The sequence below is a fragment of the Gymnoscopelus microlampas genome, assembly GCF_963454915.1.
Source record: "Gymnoscopelus microlampas genome assembly, chromosome: 10".
In the NCBI taxonomy this organism is placed as follows: domain Eukaryota; kingdom Metazoa; phylum Chordata; class Actinopteri; order Myctophiformes; family Myctophidae; genus Gymnoscopelus; species Gymnoscopelus microlampas.
This window is the reverse complement of record NC_139947.1, coordinates 10,562,639-10,583,674: the sequence shown is the minus strand read 5'-3', so window position 1 is coordinate 10,583,674 and position 21,036 is coordinate 10,562,639. Positions and strand designations below refer to the sequence as shown.

General features: G+C 42.1%; 1 protein-coding gene across 1 annotated transcript in view; it reads left to right on the top strand.

The window, feature by feature from the left end:
• Nucleotides 1–20,273, top strand: part of prpf6 (PRP6 pre-mRNA processing factor 6 homolog) — a 35,781-nt gene extending 15,508 nt beyond the window's left edge. Inside the window, exons 10-21 of the mRNA XM_084068928.1 lie at nucleotides 615–733; nucleotides 1,417–1,635; nucleotides 4,035–4,157; nucleotides 5,097–5,218; nucleotides 6,577–6,715; nucleotides 7,748–7,867; nucleotides 10,386–10,562; nucleotides 11,494–11,627; nucleotides 12,537–12,628; nucleotides 15,414–15,528; nucleotides 17,813–17,939; nucleotides 18,647–20,273. Coding sequence (XP_083925054.1) covers nucleotides 615–733; nucleotides 1,417–1,635; nucleotides 4,035–4,157; nucleotides 5,097–5,218; nucleotides 6,577–6,715; nucleotides 7,748–7,867; nucleotides 10,386–10,562; nucleotides 11,494–11,627; nucleotides 12,537–12,628; nucleotides 15,414–15,528; nucleotides 17,813–17,939; nucleotides 18,647–18,799 — 1,640 coding nt within the window. The 3' untranslated portion in view covers nucleotides 18,800–20,273. The remainder of the gene's footprint in view (nucleotides 1–614; nucleotides 734–1,416; nucleotides 1,636–4,034; nucleotides 4,158–5,096; nucleotides 5,219–6,576; nucleotides 6,716–7,747; nucleotides 7,868–10,385; nucleotides 10,563–11,493; nucleotides 11,628–12,536; nucleotides 12,629–15,413; nucleotides 15,529–17,812; nucleotides 17,940–18,646) is intronic.
• The last annotated feature ends 763 nt before the right edge of the window (nucleotides 20,274–21,036 follow it).

Here is a 21,036-nt window from a genome sequence, read left to right as displayed (position 1 = left end):
GAGCTTGTAGATCGACTATTTTCACAAAGTTTGATACTTTCTTACGTGATAATTGACTATTTCGCCAATTTGGTATTAAAAAGATCTTAAAAGACCTTAAATTGTAACTTTAAAAATGTGCAGACACCCTGTATTCACTTATACTGTATGTTGGTTTGTTTACTGTTGAGTGAGAAAACAATTTTGCACATTAAGCTAATCATTTGGGGACACCCCAAAATCATTTGGGGGACCCCAAAACCCCAGTTTAGGAACCACTGCTGCAAGTAATGGTGTTAATGCAAGCCCCCAGAACCGAGAGGGAGCAGTGAAGCGCATTGGAAATGCTGGCCGTTCATAGGTACTGCAGCTTATCACGAGACATAACCGAAAACGGTTTTCGACCAATGGGCTCGCCTCACGAGCCCATGCACGGGGGTTGCGCATGGAGGATGACTCCGTGACGCGAAACGTGTCACAGAGGGCCCCAAATAGGCCCCGCCCGTCACATTTCCCAACCCGGAAGAAGAGGTGAAAAGAGCGGAGTATGCGCTGGGTGAGCATAACTCCATACAAGTGGATTTTTAACTCGATGTGTTAATGCTGCCCCCCCCCCCCCCCCCCCACACACACAGCCCTGGAGAACGTGTCCAAGTCGGTGCGTCTGTGGAAGACGGCCGTGGAGCTGGAGGAACCCGAGGATGCCAGGATCATGCTGAGCAGAGCGGTGGAGTGCTGTCCCACCAGCGTGGAGGTATGTGCACGCAATACACACACACCCAGGGTCACCAATCATTTCATTCAATTCAATAACCCGTGAAGACCTGAAGCCGATTCTACAAATGTCTTCTAAATCCCAACAGTTTTCTGAAGAACGTACGTTTCTATATCAGTGGTGCTCAAACCTTTTCATGTCAAGGACCCCCAAAATGATATGTATTTGGCCGCCGTCTCAAAATATGTTGTTCCAGGGACCCCGTGAAGCAACGATTTGAGTTACAAATGTTTGCTTTAAAAAATATATATATTCAAAGATTTGCACAAATTTTCTTGATTTTTGAAAAATAGCAGATCTACAAGCTCGTAGCGCGGCACTCGGTGCCGCGCTATGAGCTTGTATATCTGCTATTTTTGAATAGCCAAAGTGTAAAATAATGCTTTTTAGCTCAAATCTAAAAATGACACACAGATGCGTCCCAGGTCTTAATGGGTTAAAAACCGAATGCTGCTTTTCCACGATTAGTTCTCATTCTGGGGACGGAAAGCAGACCCGTCCCCATGACGATTCATGGTGCAAGATCAGAAATGTAATTTATTATGGCCCTAAAGCACCATTTAGATGTTTGGACTGCACACTGATTGTGACTGATGGCCATGTCGTTCCGTCTCTTGAATGCACCTGAATGCTTTATTACACTCCGCTTTGCCTTCTCAAAGCTTTGGCTGGCCTTGGCCCGGTTGGAGACGTATGAGAATGCCCGGCGTGTGCTCAACAAAGCCCGAGAGAACATCCCCACGGACCGGCACATCTGGATCACCGCCGCCAAGCTGGAGGAGGCCAACGGCAACACGCAGATGGTGGAGAAGATCATCGACAGAGCCATCTCCTCGCTGCGCGCCAACGGCGTGGAGATCAACAGGGAGCAGTGGATTCAGGTAAAAGCCTCATCCACGCTTTTTTTTGTTGTTGTCCTGAACCACCGTTTACCGATGTTTTGGACATCTTTTGTTAAAAGTGCGTAATAAATTTGAAGAACTTATTATATTATGTTTTATTTTTTAAAGTTTAGTGTTCAGAAAGGGATCTTTGATATCAAAGAAAGAGGTCCCGCACACTGTCTGGAACTTACTTCTATTTGTTGATATGTTTTTTTTTTTTACCCATTTAGAGCTGTTAAACCTATGCATTGTTATACCTTTCAGTTTGGGAATGCCTCTGTGTCATTTTATTTTTGTTGTTATATAGCAACATGATTTTTTTAGGATTTAAAAGGGGTTTTATTATTTTCTAAATGGGTTCATTTAAAGGTAGGGTAAGTGATTTTCTTTGGTTAAAATAAGTGTTAAATAGCTCTATATTCTGATAGTACTCATTGCTATAGAGTGTTTGTTCAGTAAAATGAGTCTCCTTGTCTCTCCAGCTCTTTATAAAACAGAAAATGCACTTTCGTTTCAGTTTCAGTTTCATTTCCAATTTTATCCAATCAGGACAGAGAACTCAATCAGGATACAGATTAAACAAGTGAAATTGGAAGTGATGACACTAAGAAATGAGCAGGCAAAATTGGAACTGGAACACTATAAAAATGAAGCTTAAAAATGGGTACTTTCTCCTGATTGGCTGAGATTTTGACACCTACCGGAAAATGTATTTTCTGTTTATTAAAGAGCTGGAGAGACGGGGAGACTCCTGTTACTGAACAAACACTCTATAGCAATGATTACTATCAGAATATACAGTAGTGCTTTAACCTTTAAACAAAATACTTTTTGTTTTAACCCAAAAATATCACTTACCCTACCTTTAAAACCCTGCTTCTCGATTATGTGATTGAAAAAGTAATTAATAGAATATTCGCTAAAACAAAATAATTGGCTGCAGTTGCACATTAGGCCGTTCGGCCTGATAAATTTGTACATAAAAGATAAATGTGCGACCTTCACCTTCAACATCACTTGTAAAAGTGCTGCTATTAGACTCTCCTGTGTTTAATGAGGGGGGAGAGACTATCAGTTTTCAGCCTTGATTGGGTGCCAGCATTTTCTGGCAAAGTGGCACTCTCGTGTTTCATCTGGGCACAACGCGGTAAGCCAAGCGCTGCCAATTGGTTTTGTGTTTAGCGTCGGTGGTGCAGTTCTTTTTTCCCCACTTACATCCGTGGTGTGTAATCAGAATCTCTCACTGCAGTCACTGCTATTGTTTTTCGCTCTGTTGTGCCTCGTCTCTTTAGTGCTTTTTTGGCAGCGCTAGTGTGATTGGCAACGGTCGGATAGGTTAATCAAAAGGGCTAACGGCAGGTTTCGGTAGTGCCAAAAAAAGATTTCCTTTGATGTGACGACCAAAAGGCTGAGCTGGCTGCTCCGTCTCAATTATCACAAGGTTACGTTTCCACCAGGGGAACCTCAATATCCATCTATAAATCAGGTTCATTTGGGATTTATAGCCATAGAGACGGAGGAAAAAACATTTTTTTTCCCCAGACAAATTGCAGTGGAGATGTATTTTGAAGTGGCTCCAACCAGGCAGCATTCCTCCAGGTTCGCTAGCCAAGGATTGAGGTCCATTAGTTCATTGACTCTTGTCTGTCTGTCTGTCTGTCTGTATGCCTGTCTGTCTGCCTGTCTGTCTCTCTCTTATTGGCTCATTCTCTCTATCTGGGGTAGAAGAGGAAAGTTACGTAGTGCAGCTTTAAAGATCTAGTGAAATGAAAAAGGTTTTTCCACAATTTTAGAGCATATCCGTGGTCATCATATGGGCCAAAACATGGAAGAAAATTCATTTTTGGGTATTTTTATGTCAAAAGTCCCTAAAAAGGCAATCTTTTAATTACTTCCTGTAAACGAAAACGTACCGCGTGATGACATAGATACACTTTAATTAATATAGATTCACCTGTGTGATTCCCATAGCTGCACGTTCCGCCACTAAAATATGTATCTGAAAACATTTTAGGTTAGAAATAAGCAACTTGGTAACAAACATTCTGCACAGTGGCCATCTCTCTCTCTCCCTTACAAACAATAACACTGCGCACCATGTGAGTGAGGTTCTACGTGCGTGCCATAGCCTGAAGGGATGGAACTTTCTGATTAGTTGCGAGGCCGTTTCAGACTGAAACGTCAAAATGAAATGACCGAAAATGTCATTGCACTGGATCTTTAAGTTATTTGTCATATCTGCCCTTTGCAATGTCTGTTTACAAAGCCTTAAAGGCAAACTGAAATGATTTACATGTTACAATGTTCAATGCCAACAATCATTAATTGCAGTTAATTATGAAATGTCAGGATTGTAACAAGCCCTAGCTGACGGTGTGTTGTTCCTGTGTTGACAGGATGCAGAGGAGTGTGACAAGGCAGGCAGTGTGGCCACATGCCAGGCGGTCATCAGGGCTGTCATCGGGATCGGCATAGAGGAGGAGGACTGCAAACACACCTGGATGGAGGATGCAGAGAGTGTAAGTTATTATGACACTGCACTGGCTCCCAGTCAAACAAAGAATAGATTTCTGGATACTTATCACCACCTACACAAGGCCCTCAGCAACCAGGCTCCTCGCTACCTCTCTGAACTCCTCAAACCCCCTCCCGCTCCCTCAGGTCTGGTGACGCCAACCTCCTGGACATCCCCAAGACAAAAAAAGAAACGAACCTGGGGTGACAGGGCCTTCTCGGTGGCCGTCCGCTGTCTATGGAACTTACACTCCCACTCCAAAGCTGCCCCCACTAGAGTTCTCAACAGTAGGGCCCTAACTTGGCTCTACTGGGCCGGTCCGAGGCTCGGCCCGGCCCGAACAATTACCATACTTTTAGAACAGAAAACCAGAAAATGTGTCATTATGAGGCGAGCTTAATGTGCCTCAAAGTCACGCATCCAACAAGCTTTGAACTGACCAGATTGGACCTTCCGTTCCAGAGATAATGGCCAAAACATCTTTAAAAGGGCTACTTTCGCCGATTTTCAATCACAGATTTTCGATTGAGTTTGGGCCATTGTCGTCCGTTTTTCTTTAACACGGGCTAGGAAGGTCGGACGGCAACAAATTAGATACCTGAGTAAAGTTAACTTTGAGCTGCATCCAACACATCCACTGCCATTTCCGTCGGCCTTACCGCTAGGCCGCTAGGGGCAGTTGAAATTTCTTTTTTGGGGGTAATAGATTCTTTTAAAAAATGTCTTCACGGAACTCGAGGCTCGGCCCGGCCCGACTAATTAGTATAGATTTTGGACCCGGCCCGAAGACATCGGGTCGGGTTTGGGCAGAATTTGAGAACTCTAGCCCCCACCCTCGCCACGTTTACAACCACACTCAAAATCCATCTTTTCCGAAATACACTAAGAAACCTTTCATTTGACATTGAAGAGTTTAACTCAACGCGCTATGTTTGTGTTTCAGTGTGTGTCACACGGTGCGTTGGAGTGTGCCAGGGCCATCTATGCCCATGCCCTGCAGGTGTTCCCCAGTAAGAAGAGTGTGTGGTTGAGAGCCGCCTACTTTGAGAAGAATCACGGTACCAGGTAACGTAATGTCGGGTCACCCGGCAGCAGTGGTGGAGAAAGTACTCGACGTCTTTACTTAAGTAAAAGTTTCAATACTCCAATATAGAAATACTTTGTTAAAAGTCTGTAATTCCGTATGTTTCAATTTCAGTGGTTCTCAAACGTTTTCATGTCAAGGACCCCCAACATGATATGTATTTGGCCGCCCACCCCCATCTCAAAATATGTTGTTCCAGGGACCCCCCAGAAGCAAAGATTTGAGTAAAAAATGTTTGCTTTAAAAGAATATATATTCAAAGATTTGCACACATTTTCACGATTTTTCAAAAATAGCACATCTACGAGCTTGTGTATATATATTTGAGCTAAAAAGAAAAAAGCATTATTTTACACTTTGGCTATTCAAAAATAAATAGCCAAAGTGTAAAATAATGCTTTTTTCTTTTTAGCTCAAATCAAAAAATCACGCAGATGCGTTCCAGGTCTTAATGGGTTAATGCATTATGTTACCTTTAATGTGTGATGTGTGACTTAATGTATGGAGAATAGAACTTTCTCAAACGCCCTTAGTCATCATTTGCTGTTAAGACCTGCCAACCACATGATGAGCCATTATACTGGGCATGTCATAATTGGTGAACATTTGGCAAAAGTAGCACTTCTGCCAGCTCACAACGTGTTGCGATGTGTTATGATAAATCTGCTATTTTTAGATACTAATACATTCTAATTGTATGTAATGTAAACGGTGAGGTTCTCTTATCAGCCCTCCTAGGGTAGGGTTTCTTACCTCACCGGCACAACAATATTCTGCCATCTTTCCTTGAGGAATATGATTCCTGTTGTGCAAATCAATAAATCAAATCAAATTAAAGTAGGGGATCAGGTGTAGACCCCTGGCGGACTCCGATCAATTAAGTATACATGGTTTAAGTCAGTGGTTCTCAACCAGTGCTCAGGGGACCACCAGTGGTCCTTGGGGGGGGGTACCAGGGGGTCCCCAGCAAAATTAGCTAACATAGCATCGCAATCATTTTAAACACTTAGCTTTGGCTATTGAAAAATGGCAGATCTACAAGTTCATAGTGCTGCCGCGCTATGAACTTCTGATCTGCTATTTTTGAAAAATCTTGAAAATTTGAGCTACCTATGAATATATATATTTTTCAAAGCGAAAATGTTTAACTCAAATCTTTGCTTCTGGGGGTCCCTGGAACAAAACATTTTCAGATGGGGGTCCACGGCTAAATGCATCTCAATTTAGGGGCACGAAAAAGGTTGAAAACCACTGGTTTAAGTGGTTAAGACCTGCGTCCCATCTTCTCTCTCAACGTCCATTCACAACGTCCTCACTTGCATGTTCCTGTGCTCTGCAGGGAGTCCCTGGAGGCTCTGCTTCAGAGAGCCGTGGCTCACTGTCCCAAGGCAGAGGTCCTGTGGCTGATGGGGGCCAAGTCCAAGTGGCTGGCCGAGGACGTGCCTGCAGCCAGAAGCATCCTCGCTCTGGCCTTCCAGGTTAAACAAGACCACACTTAACATGTCTATATCTAGTTTATTTCCTACCTGATTTATTGCCGTGTGATACTGTACATCAGTGGTTTTCAAACGTTTCCAGCTTCAGTAATCCATTCCCTGATGTCTGATTGATTACCCAACTGCATGATGTTTGAAAACAGCAAAAGAATATCATAGCTAGTATCTGATGCTATGAAAGAATGACAAAATACATTACATTACAAATAAGAAATGGCGTGAAAGAGTTGCAAATGCAATTAGTGCCTCCTGCACAGATTTATTTTTAAACTGGTCAGAACAGTCCAGTTAGTCCAGTTCTGATGTCAATATGTTGAAAAAGAATCATCGTCAATGTTTTATCATATCGTCTCGGTCGGTTGAAAATGTTACCTTTCAGGATTCAAATTCAAAAATAGCAAAAGTAGAAGAGCCACAACCTTGTGGATCTGCTACTTTTAATGCTTTTGTGTGACGCTGTTGTGTGATGAAGTAGGGCTTTAACACATTGACTGCCTAAAACGACTTAACTCGTTTTTAGCTTTTTATCACTTGTGTGCCAAGATCTGCTAAAAACGAGTTAACTCGTTTTTAGCAAAAAAATAATTTTTCAATTTTTTTTTTTTTTTTTTTTTAATTTGATCCAAAGACCAAGGAGATATGAATTTTCGAAGATCTTTACTCTCATCCACTTCCTTGTTAACTTAAAACTTTAAAATTTTGTATCTCGGCTCCTGAGTACTTTTTTTTTTCCAATGAAAAATCTCTGGCACAAAACTGCAAAAAATCTGAAATAATTCTGGCAGTCAATGTGTTAATTTACCAAAAAAAAGTCAGAATATGGAGATAAGACGTTTCTGCCCGACAACAACGATATAACGGTGAAATAAATTCTATCCAGTGTTGAACTAAAGAAGGATCTCTGAAAGATTCAAGTTATGCACTTATAGGATCTCTTCAAGTTTCAAGTGAATGCACTTCATTTTCAGTGTTTATAGTTTTCATGTGTTAATTCCCTTTCTTTCTCATCCCCAGGCTAACCCCAACAGTGAGGAGATCTGGCTGGCCGCTGTCAAGCTGGAGTCCGAGAACAACGAATACGAGAGAGCCCGTCGGCTGCTGGCCAAAGCCCGGAGCAGCGCACCCACTGCCAGGGTCAGTGAGTGTGTGTTTGTGTGTGTTTGTGTGTGTTTGTGTGAGTATGTGTGACTGTGCATGACAACATTCCGCATTGCAAACTGGTTGAGACTTTGCTGCTACATTGCAAAATTGCTGCTATCGCGCTACTAGCAGAACAACACGTGGAAAGCGTAACCAGGATCGCTCTAGGGCGTGTTTTCAAAAGAAGATAAGCAAGGATACAAAAGGCAATAAGAAGACAAAAAAATATGAAAGGACCTTGATATATGTGTGTTTCCAGAAGTGATTTAACCCATTACGACTGGGAAAGAATCTCTCATTTTAGATTTTAACCACTTTAACCATTATTTTAAACTTTGGCTTTTCAAAAATAGCAGATATACAAGCTATTTTTGAAAAATAATGAAAATATGTACAGGTATATATATTTTTTATACATTTGTAACTCAAATTTTTACTTCTGGGGTTATGTATATATATATATATATATTTTGAGATGGGGGTCCACGGCCAAATACATATAATTTTGGGGGTCCTTGACATGAAAAAGTTTGAGAACCACTGATATTATAGCAACAAAGTGTTTCAGAAAACTGTTAGGATTTAGAAGATCATTTGTAGAATGGACCTCAGGTCTTAAAAATGTAAATATTCAAAGATTTGCACAAATGTTCACGGTTTAAAAAAATATATAGCAGATCTACAAGCTCATAGCCACGCTATGAGCTTGTAGATCTGCTATTTTTTGAATAGCCAAAGAAATCTAAAATGACACCGATGCGTTCCCGGATTGAATGGGTTAAAAGATGACACAGACATTGCTAGCCTTAGATCCACACAGGCAGGGCGTTTCAAAGCTTTAGTGCAGGCCGGGCCACAAAAGCCCCATCGGCCCCAGGTAATGAGCCGATTTTTAGGAATAACCAAGTGGGACTTACCGGAGGATCTCGGGTGGATCTTAAGCTGTTCTCGGGCTCATACTGGACCAGTATAATCTAAGATGTACTCTTAAGTAGGAGCCTGGCCTTTGTAAGGCTTTAAAATATATCAAGTAAAATATATATGGTATGGGGGGAAAAAAACAATTTTATGATGATGTTTATGAAAATGCTTAGAGTAAACCAGTAAACTTACCATATTATACATAGTGAGGGTTAAAATCTGACCCCGGCCAGGGTCTTTTTACATGGCCCCCTCCTTTTTTCCCCTTTACACCAAATCTCTTGACAGTAAATTGCTGATCTGCAAGCTCACAACACATTGTGAGCTTGTAGATCTGCTAATTTTGCCCGATTGTTTGCCCCCAGAATAGGGAAGCTAGGGCAATGGTTCTCAAAGTGTGGTCCGGGGACCCCCAGGGATCATGGGAGGGGTTCCAGGGGGTCCCCAGCAAAATGTGTTATCTACCTTGGCTATTTAAAAATAGCAGATATACAAGCTCACAGCGTGTCACAAACAATTTGTTTGAAAAAGTGTTGGAACATTTTTCAATATATATTTTTTTAAAGTACACCATTTTCTCTTCTGGGGGTCCCTGACACAAAACATTTTCAGATGGGGGTCCGCGGCCTGGTACACATCAATGTGGGTGTCCTTGGCACAAAAACGTTGGAGAACTACTGCGCGAGGGTTCATGTGGTTAAATGAATATTCTGAAACCAGACATAGACACACGATTCCGAAAACCTTGACCCTGTGTGACCCTGTGTTTCACACAGTTAGCTGTTTGAGTGGAGAGTGTTAAATGGCACTTTAGAAGCGAGGGTTACGGGTGGCTTGTCGGTCACGTAGAACAAGCAGCCGTATAATGAGGCTGAGCTCACTGGAGCAAGTGTCTTAGGGAGTTAATGGTGCATAATAGTTTGAGTGTCTTCTACAAAGCACTCTGTCTTTCTCAGGCCCAGGCTTGCCAGCCTGTGTAAGAGCCAACATGGCTCTTTTTAAAAGTGCTCGGAGCCAGCATCTGTCAACCAAATCATCAACCAATTGTTTTTAGCCCTTTAGTTTGTGCAGTATTTGTTTACAAGGCCTAAAAGGCATTTTATTTTGCTTAACAATGCTCAATGCCAAAAATGACAATTAGATCATTAATTGCAGCTTTTTCGCACAACAATTAATTTAAGGCCTGTCACAATTATTACATAATCACAGAATACCAATTATTTGAGGTAATCGCAATTATGTTGGAATCCCGACGACCTTTGCTGCGTGTCACTCCCCTATCTCTACCCATTTCCTGTCAGCCTATTGTTCTATCATTAAAAGCATAAAAGCCTCAAAACAAATCTTTAAAAAAAATAATCTGTTAACATTCTCAAAAAAGCAAATTGGTTCTTTCCACTATTTAAAACAAAATTCTAAGTAAAACATTATTAAATATTACATTACTTATTTTGATTAGATTTTTTTATTTACAAAGCCAAAAAGAAATAAACGGAAATGCTAATTTGTATTTATACGTTCCAATGTTTAATTCCAAGGTCACGTGACGGTGACGTCCCTACATTATGTGCTGTGTGTGTGTTGTGTGCAGGTGTTCATGAAGTCAGTGAAGCTGGAGTGGGTGCTGGGGAACATCGAGGCGGCCCACGGCCTGTGCAGCGAGGCTCTGGACCACTACGAGGACTTCCCCAAGCTGTGGATGATGAGGGGACAGATCGAGGAGCAGGGAGAACACATGGACAAGGCCAGGGAGGCTTACAACCAGGGGGTGAGCATGACATGGAGAGAGGCTCAGGGAGGGAGGGGAGGGAGGGTGGTGAAGTAACACAGATCCTAATAACTCCTTGGTGTGATCTAAAACGGTGATTCCCAACCGTGATGATATTTGCAAGCGGGCACAGCGCGATGCGTCACGTTGTGCGCTTGTAGATCGTCTATTTTCACTCATTTGGGTATCTTTTGGGTCTCGGCCTAAGAAGTTTGGGAACCATTTGGCTAGAGCAGTGGTTCTCAACCTTTTCAGGCCTCGACCCTCCAAAATAATCATATTTGAAATGGGGACCACCCACCCTGATAAGCACTTGGAATGTAGGAGTTGGGGCATTCAATTTAGTTTGACTTGCAAATAAGGGGCGGCCATAGCTGAATGGTTAGTGAGCCCGCCTAGGGAGCCAGAGGCCCTGGTTGCCCCAGGTTCGATTCCAGGCCATGTCAGCATATGTGTCGATGAAATGAAATTTGTCCCTGAGCAAGACTCTTAACCCCTAATTGCTCACAGGTTCTCATTGGAAACAAGACCGCAAGGACTTTCATGAACGACCTGTTAAAAGGAATTATCCTTATCCTTATCCTTATCCTTATCTACAAGCTCACAACGCCTCTCAACGCGAGGCGTTGTGAGCCTGTAGATCGGCTATTTTCAAAAGGTTTGCCTCTTTCTTATAATATTTGACAATTTGGCCAGTTTTTCACCATTTTTTTATAGTATAGTTTGTTGATCGCAGTAATGGTATTTTTCTTTTTCTTTTTGGTATTCAAACGTCTTTAAAAGTCCTTAAATTGTCACTTCACTGTCATCTTGGGACCCCCCCCCCCTCCCCCAAAAAAAGAAAAAAGCACCCTCCCCCAGGTTGAGAACCACCGCTATAGAGAATGTCAAAAAGATGCATTGTCTCGCCTTGTGTTGTGTTGTGTTCTAGCTGAAGAAGTGTCCCCACTCCATGCCACTGTGGTTGCTGCTGTCTCGTCTGGAGGAGAGGATCGGTCAGCTGACCAGAGCCAGGGCCATCCTGGAGAAGGCCCGACTCAAGAACTCCCAGAGCCCAGAGCTATGGTGAGGAAAAGGCCAACACAAACACACAATGGAATAATGTTTTCTTCCATTTTGAGTTCAGCCGCATTGGGCTGCCACAGCAAGAGAAAAGTAGAGGGGGGGGGAATAATATACTTTTTCTTCTCAATTGATTATTCACCCCATGGAGACTTGAATTCATGGATATTGTTTTGTTTTTGTCGCATTCCTAAGCCAATCATTTGATGACCGGCAGCGGTTCCACTAGGAGGCACAAAGAGTCTCCTTTGTGTCGACAATGACCAAAACAAAGCAATATCCGTGAATTCAAGTCTCCATGGGGTGACTTATTGATAGGAAAAAAAGTTCGTTTTTGGGTGAACTATCCCTTCAAGGGGTCAACCACAAACCGTATTTACTTTGTTAGCTGGAGTCCCCCCGGGCTCTATACTAGACCCCTCCTTTTTTCCCCTCAATACCAAATCTCTTTGCTGAAAATAGCCAATCTACAAGCTCGCAACTCGTCACGTTTTGAGCTTATATATCTGCTATTTTCACTGAATGTTCACCCCAGAATAGGGATGCTAGGGTGTATGTGGTTAAATAAAATTATTGAACTCACAGGCAACCAGACTATTCCGTCCTCCAGTCAGTCCCCTCCAGTCGACCCTCTGTGATCGTCAATGGTGCTTTGCGCTTAGAGATCTGCTCTTTTAGCTGAACATTCGCCCCCCAGAATAGGGACGCTGGGGTTCATGTGGTTAATGTATAGAACTGGAACTACTCCCAATAAATGTCCCAATAAATACAGTGATTTGATATGGAGATAACACATCAAATTAGAGAGGCAACACTGTCACTGGCATGCAGGTTGCAGCATTTGGGTTGGATAAACGTGTGTTTGTGTGTGTGTGTGTGTGTGTGTGTGTGTGGTGGTATTGTGTTTTCCAGGCTGGAGTCGGTCAGACTGGAGTTCCGTGCGGGGCTGAAGAACATCGCCAGTACGTTGATGGCCAAAGCCCTCCAGGAGTGCCCCAACTCAGGTCAGAGTCACAACCATCACGTCGCACGATTACAGGTTCCAAAAGAGTGGGCGGCATAAATTTTCTGTGCGAGCGCTTCACCATTGCAGTTACAGGAAGAGTAGTGAAAGAGACAATAGAGAAGAAAGGAACACGGAACAAAACATTACAGGAAGGCACAGTCAAATCAATGTGCAAAGTCCCAAAAATATATATAAATAAATAGTCCAAATAAATAAATAAGGCGCATGATTAAACTTTAGCAATGGATAGATGGCATTGCAGAAGGCGGACGTGCTTTTTGTGCGGGTGGAAAACATATCCAGCATATAAAAAAGCAGCAGGGGTATATAAAATGACATTACCATGAGCATGGTTGTAGGGACATGGATACAGAAATGAAAAACAGAGCATCAGGTATAAAATCTAAGATAGCAGCAGGTATTAACCCATTAAGTCCTGAGGCCCATTGACCTGAGGCCGAAAATAATTCTTCTAAAACTGTTTTCTGAAAAACATATGTTTCTATATCAGCGGTGCTCAAACCTTTTCATGTCAAGGACCCCCCAAATGATATGTAATTGGCCGCGAAGTCCCCCATATCAAAACGTTCTGTTCCAGGGACCGCCAGAAGCAAAGATTTTAGTTAAAAAACATTGCTTTGAAAAAAATATATATTCAAAGATTTTCACAATTTTTCATTATTTTCAAAAACGTTGTTGATCTACAAGCTTCTATATCTGCTGTTTTTGAATAGCCAACCATTGTGCTCGCTCTCACTCACTCACTCTAACACATACACACACACACACACACACACACACACACACACAAATCTAAAATGACACGGATGCCTTCCGAGATTGAATGGGTTAAATCATTGTTTCATGTGCTTGGTTAAAGACAATCTTGGCAATTTAGCACCATCTCTATGTGTGATAGGGAAGATCATGATAGGGGAGATTGTATCGTTACTGTCGGGTAGAAACCTTGTATGTCCAAAACGGTTGCCTTTTTATTACTATTCAAAACATATTAAAAAGTACTGAAAATAGCCAATGTGAGCTTGTAGATTTGCACTTTTTACTACTTCAGTGCGACACTCTTGTATGGTAAGTAAGTAAGTGTGGTGAAGTATGATGAAATAGGGCATTAACTTAAAAAAAAAAAAAACATGAAAAGTTGAAATATGGAGATACTTGGTTTCTGCGTGACAGCAACGATGCCATAAACCTGGCACGGAGAAACCACTTCACTTGTATCCTTATTATTCAAGCATTCAGGAGCCGGATACTCCCCAGAGAAGTATTTCTCACCAGAACGTTGCCAAAGAAAATGTGGTGTTGTTTATCCCATTAAGACCGGGAACGCATCTGTGTAATTCTTTGATTTGAGCTTAAAAAAAAACATTATTTTATACTTTGGCTATTCAAAAATAGCAGATCTACAAGCTCATAGCTACGAGCTTGTAGATCTGCTTCTTTTTTTTTTGAAAATGTGTGCAAATCTGTGAATATATGTATGTATGTCTGTGTGTGTGTACACACACAGACGTACACACACACACACACACACACACTCACACTCACACTCACACTCACACTCACACACACACACACTCAAATGCTTCTCGGAGGTCCCTGAAACAAAATATTTTGCGGGTATGAATAAGTTTGAGAACCACTCATATAGCAACACATGTTATTTTTTAGAAAACTGTTGGGATTTAGAAGACATTTGTAAAACTGGCATCAGGTCGTAATGGGTTATAGACAGCAGCACCATAAACAACATTCTCCGTATCCATTCTTCCGACCTGTGAGGGCTCACAGATGTGACACTGTAAACACGAGTATAAACTTGCACGTGAAGTCGATCTCGAAGGCTTTCTCTTCCTCTCCACACACCCCCTTGCTCTCTCTCTCTCTCGTTTATCCTTCTAAAACAACGGTTCCCAAACTGCGGGTCGGGACCCCCAGGTGGGGTCTCCAAATGATTTTGGGGGGTCCCCAGATGATGATGATTGCTTAATGTGCAACATTGTTTCCTCACTCAACAGTAAACAAACCAACATACAGTATAAGTGTAAACAGGGTATCTGCTCATTTCTAAAGTGACAATTTAAGGACCTTTTAATACCTCTAAAATGAAAGAATACAATAATAATAAGACCATTATTTGTTGTAACCAACAAACTATACTATAAGAAATGGTCAAACGTTGGCCAAATTGTGAAATATTACCCGAGAAAGAGGCGTTGTGAGCTTGTAGTTCGGCTGTTTTCACAATATTCATCTGTGGAACCGAGTCGAACTTAATGTAATGCCTCAACTCCTACCCCACCCCCCACCCTGACAACTGCTTGTCAGGGTGGGGGGCCCCCGGATCAAATATGCCCACAGGTACTGTGTGGGCTGAATCTGTTTCTGTGACTCAGGGAAGTCCTGAGTCACAGAAATAGTCCCAGTTAATTTAACTGAATGTTTTGTACACGCAGAGTTAGACTTGACTCTGGGAAATAAGGAACACATGTTCATTTAAAGTGGTGTTTCTTTGTTAAATTAAATGTTAAATATCTGTATTCTGATAGTAATCATTGCTATAGGGTGTTTGTTCAGTTAACCCATTAAGACCTGGAACGCATTTGTGTCACTTAAGATTTCATTGGCTATTCAAAAATCTTGAAACATTAAAAAAAAAAAAAAACGAAAAACTTTGAAAGAATCGCCTCAGGTCTTAACAGCAGTCTCCCTGTCTCTCCAGCTCTTTCATGTCGGGATACCAACCTTTGTTTTTCTCCTTGAAGGCATCCTGTGGGCCGAGGCGGTGTTTCTGGAGGCCAGGCCTCAGAGGAAGACCAAGAGTGTGGACGCTCTGAAGAAGTGTGAACATGACCCCCATGTCCTGCTGGCAGTGGCCAAGTACTGTCTCTTCTCCTAACCCGTCCTCCCTTCCTTCCTACATGTCTCACTCTTCTCTCTTTTGTTGGCAGCTGTGTGAACAATATTTTGGGCATGTCACTATATACTATACAATAAGAATTGTGGTTAACAAACCATACAAGGCCGCACACTCGTAGCCACGATGCAGGATTTATTTGAATGAAAAAACAACATTTTCATTCAAAAAAATCCTGCAAGTGTGCAGCCTGTCAACGAGGTCATCGCGACCTCGTTGACATTAATTGTCTGCCTTTGAAAATAACATGTCAAAAATACAAAAAAAATACAAAAGTACACAGGAGCCGAGATACAGCCTTTTTAAGTAATAAGTTAACCAAGAAGTGAATGGAGCAGCAAATCTTCGGATCATGATATCTTGGGTTCTGAACGCAAAAAAAAACACGTCATTGGCACGTTGCGCCATTGCGGTAAAACACGTCAATGGCACCATATGAGTTAAGCCTGTTCTATTAGGCTACGATCACACTGGACTTTGTTTATGCGCATGCCTTGCATTCATGTGCTCTGCGCCAGGACGCCTCCAGTAGAGCGAACAAAATCAACTCAAAGCAGATAAATGCTCGAGAACGTTACTGCTTTTCCCCATTGGTTTAATCGGATGAGTTGAGAGGCGGCCCTCCTGTTCTGAAACGGAAAAGAACGGAGATTCAATAGCATTGAAACATGGTGGAGAAGTTGTATTGTGGCTGTTGCTTTGTACCCAGAGCTAGGTGTAGGATTTTGGTACAGTAGCTGAGCAAACGACAGTGAACAGGCAAAGAGATTGGGGGGGGGGGGGGAGGGGTGGCCTGAAAGTGAGTGACAGGTGCATATTATTATCTGGTCGCCTGGCAACATCAAGACGGAATGCATTGCAAGCCGCTTAGCTTTGTAGAATGCGCAAAAAAAGGCGCGCAACCTGCGTTTTTCAGCCTAACAACAAAGTCTAGTGTGATCGCAGCCTTGTAACGCAGTCATCCATTGTTTCCCCCATGAATAATTTGAATAATTTTAGATGAACAGATCATCTAAAAGATACACGGGTGTTTCCCCTCATGGCTTCTTGGTTGAGAGGCGGTGAACAATATTTAGATTTATTTAAGATTCATATAATAATGTTTTTCTTGAGCAGTGGTTTTCAACCCTTTTCATGTCAAGGACCCCCAAATTGACACTTATTAGCCTGCGTACCCCCATTTGAAAAGATATGCCAGGAAAAGATATACCCTCATAAGAGAACATTTTTACCACTCTAGCAGTGATTCTCAAACATTTTAATTTCAAGGACCCCCAGTTTGACATGCATTAGGCTAATGACCCCCATTTAATGGCATTTCTATCTCTGGGACCCTGATTTATATAGTAAAATCAATGCTAATTTAACTCAGAGAGTGTACAAATGGAATTCCATTTGTACACACTCTTGAGTTACAGACACAGACCCTTATGATAAGGGTCCATTTGGTTCCTAAATATCTATCTTTTAGCTGGGGAACCCCTGGAACCCCCTCAAGGACCACTGGTGGTCCCCGGACCACTGGTTGAGAATCACTGTTCTAGAGGAAGCTGTGCCATTTCTCTTTGTCAAATGCTGCTATAAACAAAAAAAAATGCCCTTGCGAAATCAACTTTGATTTTCCTTCGCTTTCAATGACAGCGCTGTTATTATTATTTATGAGAGTGTAATTAGTTTCCGGCTCTTTGTAAAATGACAGTTTTAGTCCCACCCCTGTCAGAAAAAGAACCAAAGCACGCCTCCTACAAAAACAAGTACCCGGAGCGTGTATTCGATTAGATGCCTCGCATCCCTAACTGTCAACTCATTATTTGTGATTAGTCTCTGCAGTGTTAACCCATTAAGACCGGGAACGCATCTGTGTCATTTTAAGATTTCTTTGGCTATTTAAAAATAGCAGATATTCAAGCTCATAGCACGGCTATGGGCTTGTATGCTCATGAGCTTTCATGTCAAGGACCCCCAAAATGATATGTATTTGACCGCGGGCCCCCATCTCAAAATATGTTGTTCCAGGGACCCCCCAGAAGCAAAGATTTGAGTTAAAAATAAATATGATATTCAAAGATTTGAAAGAATTTGCACAAATCTTCACGATTTCACGAATATCAAATAATGGTTAAAGTGGTTACACAGATGCGTTCCTGGTCTAAATGGGTTAAACATCCTCTGATGGGGGCATAGCTTGCAGCGTTAAATCGTGCCTCTCTTTATTTTTTTTTGCTCTGTGCCCACCACGCGTGTCAGGTTGTTCTGGAGCGAGCGTAAGATCACCAAGGCAAGGGAGTGGTTCCTGAGGACGGTGAAGATCGAGCCAGACCTGGGAGACGCCTGGGCCCTCTTCTACAAGTTTGAACTGCAGCATGGCACAGAGGTATGGAAGGAACTGTTCTTTTTTGATTATATCATCCTATGTATAGATCCGCACCAACCAAATATCACCGATGTAGTGACTGTATACGTACTGTATCCATGGTAACAACAAGCCCTCCGTCTTCATTCACTTTCTCTTCTCCTAAGCAACTTTTCATGAGACATATCCTGTCGTCGGCAGGGTTAAGAACTTCACTAAAGCACTCCCACGCCAAACTTTTATTCCTCCCTTCTTTTTTTAATTTTGTTTTAAATCCTCCATTAAGTTTCTCTCTCACTTTAACCGCGGTACACTGTTCTTGTTTGGAAATGGAAGGACCCCTTGCCGGCAAAGCATTGTGCAGTATGGCGGATAATTTGTGCCTGATGGAAAATGACACAATATTAAAATACTACAAACGCACTCACGCCGAGATTTTGTGCTTTTTAAAAGTTATAGTAGGCCTATAGATTGATATCATTAATTTAATTCCCGCATTATTTCACCCACGGTTTATCCAATATTAATTAATAATTATATTTGATTGACCCAAATCCGCCCAAACTGTGGTTATCCGCGGCCAAAACCGCGATCCGCGCATCCCTAGTGTTTCGGGCATGAAATGTATCTTGTGTCAGTGTACCGAATACACCAGTGGTTCTTGAACACAAGAGTGTACTTTTGTGGGTGTTTTTCTTTAACGTCCATTGCTTTGTGTTCCCCATCAGGAGCAGCAGGAGGAGGTGCGTAAGCGCTGTGAGAACGCGGAGCCGCGCCACGGAGAGCTGTGGTGCGCCGAGTCCAAACACGTCCTCTACTGGCAGAAGAAGATCGGAGAGATCCTGACGCAAGTGGCCAGCAAGACAAAGAACATGTTCTGATGAGACTTGAGTGTATTATTATGGCCCCAGAACTTATCTGTTTTCCGCCCGGCAACATCGTCGTACTGCAAAGTATAATTTAGGCTTTAGACTGAGAGCACCAGCACCCCCCCCCCCTAACTTAATGTGTACAGGGTTCCCACTGTCATTTAATTCCTGGAAATATTTTGAAATTTGAAAAACCGCCTGGAAAAGGATTGGAATCAAATGTTTTGGAAAATCTTCCAGGCCATCGTCTCTGTCGGGTGGAAACCCCATTATGTCCAAAACTGTTACTTTTCAGGATTAAAATTCTAAAATAGCAAAAGTTGCAGAAACGCTTCACGCCGCGTTTCGAGCTTGTAGATCTTCTACTTTTGATGCTTTTGTGTGACGATTTACGTGCAAGATGGATAAAATGTTGTAACATGCAGTGCTACTTGATACGTTGTTACCTTGTAGATCTGTTCTTTTTGTCACGTGACACCTTCGCTTCGTCTGTCTTGGGGGCATTGATGGCACACTGGTTAAAGAGTCTCATTATTGCACTGTATGATTTCTATAGTCCTGGAAATGGGGAAAATACTTAAGAAAAGTTATGGAAAATTCATTGTTAAAAATGTGTGGGAACCCTGTGTGTATTTGGCTCCGGACCCCCATCTGAAAAGATTTTGTGGAAATAGCTCATGTATATAGGGCCCTGGGGGTCCCCGGACCCCACTTTGAGAACCCCTTGCATTAGACCACGGACCGGCATAACTCTTGAGAGAGTACAATACGGGTCCATTTGGTTCCATTTGTACGCTCTCAGAGTTACAGCCACATAAGTGTCCATTTGGTTCCTAACTATCCATCATTTATCTGGGGACCCCCTTGAACCCCCTCAAAGACCCCTGGGGCCGATTTGCCCGACAGCAACGATATGCAGAGGTCCTTGTGGAGCGCATTCGTTCAAGGTGACAGCTTGTTTCAGCTTGTGAAGACACAACGTGCTGATTGGTCAAACCCTGCCATTATGTGACAGTTATCATCATCCTCTTGTCCTTTTTGTTTCTTCTTCTCCCACCCGTGTCACCCAAGCATCTGTGTTTGTGTTAATGTACAGTAAAGACATTTTATACACGGAGCAGAACCCATCAATGTTTCCTTTTGATTAAGCTTCAATTGTGTGATCCATGCATTTAATTCAGATTTGTGCTGTAGAAAATATGGCAAACACATCTTGAGTATGTTTTCTGTTTTTTTATTATGGAATTATTACTGTTTGTCTTCTTCATTTGGAAATGGAATAATATCAGACTGTTTTTTTTGTTTTTAGCCATGTCTTTGCAGCAAGTCCTGGCGGTGTGTATGTATATAGACAGTCTGTAAGAACTATTCTTTATTCTTATGTGATGATTCTAGTGATGTGCTGACTTTTCTAAACCGGTTTGACTTGGTGTTGTATCAAAACATCTGTGATGGTATCCAATAAACGAAAGGATTCCCGCTTGAACAGTTTTTTTTGTCGATCATCTAATACAAGGGTTCCCAAACTTTTCAGGCCACGACCCCGCAAATTTGAACTGGGGACCCCCTAACCTGACAAGCACAAATTGTAGGCATTACATTTAGTTTGACTCTGTACCATAGATAAATATTGTGAAAATAGCCGCCTCTTTCTTATGTAATATTTGGCCAATTTGGTATTAAAGTCTTAAAAGTCAATTCATTGTAACTTGAGAAATATGCAGATACCCTGTATACACTTATACTGTATGTTGGTTTGTTTACTGTTGAGTGAGAAAACAATGTTGCACATAAATCTATTCATCTGGGGACCCCACCAAAAATATTTGGGGACCCCCGACCCCCAGTTTGGGAACCACTGATCTAATATAGTTGCATTGGAACAATGAGACATTTTTATAGATGTTATATCCTTGGTATTTCTGCTCCACTTCAATTGATCTTCTCTCCAGTGTATTATTTCCATGCATGATTAGGCCTACCCCAGAATTCTGTTTTTTTTTCCAAGTGCAGATTCCATTTTAGCATTGTTTTGATTTGGCAAGGACTGAGGCTGATTATAAAACCAACAGAATAAAGGCTGTGCTATTTTCACACACACACACACACACACACACACACACACACACACACACACACACACACACACACACACACACACAATCATGCAGCATGGGATTTGATAGGCACTGCCTACATAGTGTTTGACAAGCATCCAAAACTGGTAGCAAATGCACATGACCATCATG